Source organism: Oxyura jamaicensis, unplaced genomic scaffold (assembly GCF_011077185.1).
Source record: "Oxyura jamaicensis isolate SHBP4307 breed ruddy duck unplaced genomic scaffold, BPBGC_Ojam_1.0 oxyUn_random_OJ102277, whole genome shotgun sequence".
In the NCBI taxonomy this organism is placed as follows: domain Eukaryota; kingdom Metazoa; phylum Chordata; class Aves; order Anseriformes; family Anatidae; genus Oxyura; species Oxyura jamaicensis.
This window is the reverse complement of record NW_023312237.1, coordinates 13-7,451: the sequence shown is the minus strand read 5'-3', so window position 1 is coordinate 7,451 and position 7,439 is coordinate 13. Positions and strand designations below refer to the sequence as shown.

Genomic DNA, 7,439 nt, shown 5'->3' with positions numbered 1-7,439 from the left:
CACGTGCCAGATGGTTGATGGTTGGCCCCGGTGCATCCAAACCAAGATGCCCTCAGTGCAACCTACTTGCAGTGACATCCATTGTCCCAGAGGGACCACTTGTAAGATGGATGATGGTTGGCCGCTCTGCGTCCAAAACCGACCATCTTGCCATGATGTCCAGTGCCAGAAGGGAACCACGTGCCAGACGGTCGATGGTTGGCCCCAGTGTGTCCAAGTCAAGACCTCCATTAGGAAACCTTCTTGCAGGGATGTCCAGTGCCCCAAAGGGACCACGTGCAGGTTGAGAGATGAGTGGCCTCAATGTGTTCACAACAAACCCTCCTGCAAGGATATCCAATGTCCAAAGGAGACCACATGTAGGATCACAGATGGGTGGGCCAGGTGTGTCCACACCCAACCTTCCTGCCATGATGTCCAGTGCCAGAAGGGATCTGTGTGCCAGATGGTTGATGGTTGGCCCCGGTGTGTGCAAACAAAGACCACACTGAGGCAACCGTCCTGCAACAACATCCAGTGTCCCAAAGGGACCTCATGCAAAATGCTGCAGGGGTGGCCCCAGTGTGTCCACAGCCAACCCTCCTGCAGTGATGTCCACTGCCCCAAGGGGACCACGTGCAGTATTGTCAATGGTTGGCCCCAGTGTGTGCAAAACCGTCCTTCCTGCAGTGACATCCAATGTCAGAAGGGATCAGCTTGCCAAATGGTTGATGGTCGGCCCCGGTGCATTCAAACCAAGGTCTCACCAAGGCGACCTTCCTGCAGTGACATCCAGTGTCCTAAAGAGACCACGTGCAACATGATTAATGGCCAGCCACAGTGTGTCCACAACGCTCCCTCCTGCAGTGACATCCAATGCCAGAAGGGAACCACGTGCCAGATGGTCGATGGTTGGCCCCAGTGTGTCCAAACCAAGATCTCCCCAAGACGGCCTTCTTGCAATAATGTGCAGTGTCCCAAAGGATCCACGTGCAAGATACTATATGGTTGGCCTCAGTGCGTCCACAGCCAACCGTCTTGCAACGACATCCAGTGTGAAAAAGGAAGTGTGTGTCAGATGATGGATGGTTGGCCGAGGTGTGTTCAGCATCAGCCAACTTGCAACGACCTCCAGTGTCCTATAGGGACCTCATGCAAGATGGCAGACGGTTGGCCCCAGTGCATCCAGAACCAGCCTTCCTGCCATGATGTCCAATGTCAAAAGGGATCCAGCTGCCAGATCATCAATGGTTGGCCCCAGTGTGTGCAAGTCAAGGTGGCCCCAAGGAAACTTTCTTGCAAGGATCTCCAGTGTCCCAAAGGTACGGCGTGCCAGATGCTACATGGGTTGCCCCAGTGTGTCCACAGGCAGCCCTCCTGCCAGGATGTCCAGTGCCAGAAGGGAACCACGTGCCAGATGGTTGATGGTTGGCCCAGGTGCATCCAAACCAAGGTCTCCCTAAGGCAACCTTCTTGCAGGGACATCCAGTGCCCCAAAGGGACCACGTGCAAGGTGCTACTCGGGTGGCCTCAGTGTGTCCACAGGCAACCGTCCTGTGATGATGTCCAGTGCCAGAAGGGAAGCGCATGTCAGATTGTAGATGGTTGGCCACGATGTGTTCAGAGACAACCTACTTGTAAGGACATCCAGTGCCCTAAAGGGACTACGTGCTCGATCTTCAATGGATGGCCCCAGTGCATCCAAAATCGTCCCTCCTGCAGTGACATCCAGTGCCAGAAGGGAACCACGTGCCAGATGGTTGATGGTTGGCCCCGGTGTGTGCAAACAAAGACCACCGTGAGGCTACCGTCCTGCAACAACATCCACTGCCCCAAAGGGACATCATGCAAGATGCTCCATGGGTGGCCCCAGTGTGTCCACAGCCAGCCCTCCTGCAGTGATGTCCACTGCCCCAAGGGGACCGCGTGCAGTATTGTCAACGGTTGGCCCCAGTGCGTCCCAAACCAACCGTCTTGCAGCAACATCCAATGCCAGAAGGGAACCGCTTGCCAGATGGTTGATGGTTGGCCCCGATGTGTGCAAATCAAGACCTCCATTAGGAGACCTACTTGCAATGACCTCCAGTGTCCCAAAGGGAGCATCTGCAAGATAACAGACAACTGGCCACAGTGCGTCTACGCCCAACCCTCTTGCCATGACATCCAATGTCAGTGGGGAACCACGTGCCAGATGGTCGATGGTTGGCCACAGTGCGTTCAAATCAAGGTCTCACCGAGGCGACCTACTTGTGCGGACCTCCACTGTTCCAAAGGGGCCACGTGCAAGATGACAAATGGGTGGCCCCACTGCGTCCAGAACCCACCCTCCTGCAGTGACGTCCAGTGTCAGAAGGGAACCACGTGCCAGATGGTCGATGGTTGGCCCCGGTGTGTGCAAGTCAAGACATCCATCAGGAGACCAACTTGTAGGGACGTCCAATGTTCCAAGGGATCCATGTGCAAAATGCTACATGGGTGGCCGCAGTGTGTCCACTCACAGCCCTCCTGTCACGATGTCCAGTGTCCCAAAGGGACCGTGTGTAATATGGTCAACGGATGGCCCCAGTGCATCCAAAATCATCCCTCCTGCAGTGACATCCAGTGCCAGAAGGGAACCACGTGCCAGATGGTTGATGGTTGGCCCCAGTGCGTCCAAACCAAGACCTCCATTAGGGGACCTTCCTGCAGGGATATTCAGTGTCCCAAAGGGATCACATGCAAGATGCTACACGGGTGGCCTCAGTGTATCCACAGACAACCCTCCTGCAGTGACATCCAGTGCCAGAAGGGAACCATGTGCCAGATGGTCGATGGTTGGCCCCAGTGTGTCCAAACCAAGACCTCCCCAAGACGGCCTTCTTGCAACAGTGTGCAATGTCCCAAAGGGACAACATGCAAAATGACAGATGGGTGGCCACAGTGTGTCCACAGCCAACCTTCCTGCAGTGACATCCAATGTCCCAAGGGGACCACATGCAACATTGTCAACGGTTGGCCCCAATGTGTCCAAAACCGTCCCTCCTGCAGTGACATCCAATGCCAGAAGGGAACTGTGTGCCAGATGGTTGACGGTTGGCCCCGGTGTGTGCAAACAAAGACCACACTGAGGCTACCGTCCTGCAACAACGTCCAGTGTCCCAAAGGGACCTCATGCAAGATGCTGCAGGGGTGGCCCCAGTGTGTCCACAGCCAACCCTCCTGCAGCGATGTCCACTGCCCCAAGGGGACCACGTGCAGTATTGTCAACGGTTGGCCCCAGTGTGTGCAAAACCGTCCTTCCTGCAGTGACATCCAGTGCCAGAAGGGAACCGCTTGCCAGATGGTTGATGGTTGGCCCCAGTGTGTGCAGATCAAGACCTCCATTCGTAGACCATCTTGCAGGGACATCCAGTGTCCAAAGGGGACCGTGTGCAAGATGACAGATGGGTGGCCACAGTGTGTCTACAACCAACCTTCCTGCAACGACATCCAGTGTCCCAAGGGCACGGCCTGCACGATGGCAGAGGGTTGGCCCCGGTGTCTTCCCAGCCATCCCCTCTTCCGATCTGCATCCTGGGGTCACTCTGCTTCTGCCCCCCAGATTTCCACTGGGATGTCCTCCATCCCCTCGGGCTGCATTGGTGCCCACTGCGCTGCCACCCCTGGGTCCTGCCAGAACTTTGCCTGCAAGCCCGGCACCGTTTGCATGGTGGTGCACGGCCACCCCACCTGTGTCTCCCGGCCTTCGTGCAAGAACCTCCACTGCCAAGCGGGAATGGGCTGCAAGCTCCTCAATGGGTGGCCCCGGTGTGTCCGCATCCCCTCCTGCGGTGACCTGCAGTGCCCCAGCGAGACAGCGTGCCGGGTGGTGCGAGGCTGGCCCAAGTGCATGCGGATGGTGAGGAGCGCGCCAGCAGCATCTTGTACCGGCATCTCCTGCAAATCTGGCACCACGTGCCAAGTGGTGGAGGGCGTCCCCCGCTGCGTCCCGCCCAAGCCCACGTGTGACACGGTGCATTGCTTGGAAGGGACCACATGCCACATGGTGGAGGGTTGGCCCAAGTGCATGCCCAACCAACCCACCTGTGGTGGTGTCCGCTGCCCCGAGGGCACCACGTGCCAAATGGAGGGTGGTTGGCCAACGTGCGTGCCCAACAAGCCCTCCTGCAGCACTGTCCGCTGCCCGGTCGGGACCACGTGCCAGATGGTGGAGGATTGGCCCAAATGCGTGCCCAACAAACCAACCTGCAAAGAAGTGCATTGCCCGGCGGGGACGACATGCCAGATAGTGGAGGATTGGCCCAAATGCGTGCCCAACAAGCCAACGTGCAACGACATGCATTGTCCTGCTGGAACAACGTGTAGGGTGGTGGAGGATTGGCCCAAATGCGTGCCCAACAAGCCATCCTGCAATGACATGCATTGTCCAGCCGGAACGACGTGTAGGGTGGTGGAGGACTGGCCCAAATGTGTGCCCAACAAGATGTCTTGCAAAGAAGTGCGTTGCCCATCTGGGAGCACATGCAAGATGGTGGACGACTGGCCCAAATGCGTCCCCAACGAGCCATCTTGCAATGACGTGCATTGCCCATCCGGAACGACGTGCCAGATGGTGGAAAACTCACCCAAATGCGTCCCCGACAAGACATCTTGCAATGACGTACATTGCCCGAAGGGGACAACGTGCAAGATGGTGGAAACCTCACCCAGATGCCTTCCTGTCACGCAGCCCCCACTTGTTTGCCATGTTTTGGGGCGCTGGCGCTACCGGGCCTTTGATGGGAAGAGCTATGGCTTGGCGGGGGCTTGCACCCAGACGTTGGTGAGCACCTGCAGCACCCAACTGCCCACCCTCCATGTCACGGCTGGCGGCCAGTTTGGCGCGGGGCCGGGCGCCTCCTTCGGCCACGTCACACTCCGCGGTGATGGCTTCAAGGTCGTCCTGCACCGAGGCGAGGAGACGATGGCGAGGGTGAGGATTCGACCTTGGGTGGCACAAGGGGTGTGAGGCAGGTGTCCCATATTCCCCGGGAGGGAGCAGGGAACCAGGCATCTGGGGTCTCCCAACCTCTAGAACTCCAAGATGGGTGGTGGGCCCAGATGTCCAGGATCTCCTCATCCCATTTCCATCCCCAAGACCCCATAGCTTGGTGGTGGACCCAGGTGTCCAGCTCCTCCCCATCCCATTTCCAGCCCCCAGACCCCATAACTGAGTGGTTGACCCCAAATGTCCAGCTCCTCCCTATCCCATTTCCAGCCCCCAGACCCCGTAACTTGGGGTCTAGGTCCACTCAATCCCATTTCCAAGACTGAGGAAGGGACCCAGGTGCCTGCATTGGGGTTGCCCAGCCAATGTCCTCCCTTACAGGTAGCCGGTACCCGGATCCCCCTGCCCCTCTTGCTGGCAGGGGGCCGGGTGCGCCTGGAGCGAAGAGGGGGACAGCGGCGGGTGGCCACAGCCATAGGCGTGCGGGTGTCCGTTGGTGGGGACGGCGCCGTGACAGTGACGGCACCAGCGACGCTACGGGGACAGCTCTGTGGGCTCTGCGCCCATCCTGAGGATGGGGCCGGCGAGGGACAGGGGACACAGTGCTGTGAGTGGGGCATGGGGACATTAACTGGGGACAGGGACCCCGGTTATAGGGTTTGGAGGGAATGGGGGACTGGGATGGGGACAGCCAATGGGTCGGAGATGGGCTTTGAGTTGGGAATGGGGAATGAAATGGATGAAGGTGGTTGAAGGGATGAAGAAGTGGGTGAAGGAGGTTGAAGGGATGAGGAAATGGGTGAAGGACGTTGAAGGGATAAGGAAATGGGTGAAGGAGGTTGAAGGGATGGGTGAAGGACGTTGAGGGATGAAGAAATGGGTGAAGGACATTGAAGGGATGGGTGAAGAAGGTTGAAGGGATGAAGAAATGGATGAAGGTGGTTGAGGGATGAAGAAATGGGTGAAGGAGGTTGAAGGGATGAGGAAATGGGGGAAGGAGGTTGAAGAGTTGGGTGAAGGTTGAAGGGACAGGGAAATGGGTGAAAGGATGGAGAAATGGGTGAAGGAGGTTGAAGGGATGAGGAAATGGGTGAAGGAGGTTGAAGGGACAGGAAAAAGGGTGAAGAAGGAAGGATAACTGGATGAAGAGGGGTTGGAGGAGGGCTGAGGAACCCTTCCAGGAAGACAACCCGACGAACCGCTGCTTCTCCTCTTCCCACAGCCTCCTCCTGCTCATCTAAACACCCCCAGGAGCCCTGTGCCCCCATCCCCAACCCTGTCCCCAACCCCGTCCCTGTCCCCAACCCCGTCCCCATCCCCAAATCCGTCTCCAACCTGGTCCCTAACCCCATCCCCAACCCTGCCACCTGCTCAGCCCTGGGCATGGGCCATGTCCGCACCTTCGACCGCCTCCACCACGACTTCTCCGGCTCCTGCATCTACCTCCTGGCCGGACTCTGCCCCGGCACCCAGGGCCCAGAGCCCTTCCGCGTCCTGGTGCGGGGCGGCCTGGGTGGCATCACCGGCGTCGAGGTCCTCGTGCGCCGCACGCGCGTGGAGCTGGAGCCCGGGCGGGTCGTGGTGAGTAAGGGAGGAGTAGGAGCACGGGAATGGTGTTGTGAAGCTGGGGAGTGAGTAAGAGCCACAAGGAGGGAGTTGTGAGAATGGAGTAAACCGGGAGGAAAGGGATGGGTGCTGAGTAGAACTTCCTGCCCAAACTGGGATTAAGTAGGGATGTGTTGACCAACCAAGGGGGGAGTAAAGAGGGAGTAGCAGGCAAGTGATGCATAAAGAGTAAAGACCAAGTAAATCCAGTCCAGATTTCGCAAGGAGAGTAACAAGTGAGAAAGGAGAAGACAAGAAAGCTGGGAAGAATCGGGAAACTGGCCCTGAGTTGCCCAAGAATGCATAGGAAGCGTGAGCACTGAATGAGTAGTGAGTTAGTAAAAGAGCAAGCCTGGATGTAGGAGCTGGCTCAGTGTTGTCACAGGATGCATAGTGAGTAAAGAGTAAGCATGAGCAGTGAGTTAGTAAAAGAGAAAACAGGGACATAGTAGCTGGCTGGGAGGTGCTGGGGGGTGATGTAGTGAAGAATGATTAGTGAATGAGTAGCAAGTGTGTAAATAATGGGTGAGAAGGTTGTAAGTAGGGAGATGTATTAGCTGGCTGGAAGTGCTGAGTAGCGAGAGGAAAGCACAGCTAGAGAGTAAGTGGGCTTGGTCCAGTCCAGCCCCTGCCACAAGCTGCTTGGGAGGACCAGAGGCAAAGTTGTGAGCAGGGAGTGAGTAGCAAGGGAGTAAACCATGAGAAGTCAGTAAGAGGGCTCGGTCCTGTCTGATTCCCACTACAAGAGACCTTGGAGGGCGGGTAGCCAAATGGTGAGCAGTAAGTTTGTGAATGTCCCAGTGAGTAAATCACAAGTAATGACTGAGTAAACTGGGAGTAGTGAGTGAGTAAATGATGAGTAGCGAGGAAACGGGCTCCAGAAGGGCTG

The 7,439-nt window shown here is 57.2% G+C and overlaps 1 protein-coding gene across 1 annotated transcript; it reads left to right on the top strand.

Moving 5' to 3' along the window:
* Positions 1–758: 758 nt before the first annotated feature.
* LOC118160157 (spore coat protein SP87-like) lies at positions 759–6,759 on the top strand. The gene is made up of 4 exons (XM_035314696.1): positions 759–819; positions 2,546–4,930; positions 5,327–5,552; positions 6,168–6,759. The coding sequence occupies exons 2-4, from the start codon at positions 2,606–2,608 to the stop codon at positions 6,578–6,580; spliced, it is 2,964 nt and encodes a 987-aa protein (XP_035170587.1). The 5' UTR covers positions 759–819; positions 2,546–2,605; the 3' UTR covers positions 6,581–6,759.
* Positions 6,760–7,439: the final 680 nt, after the last annotated feature.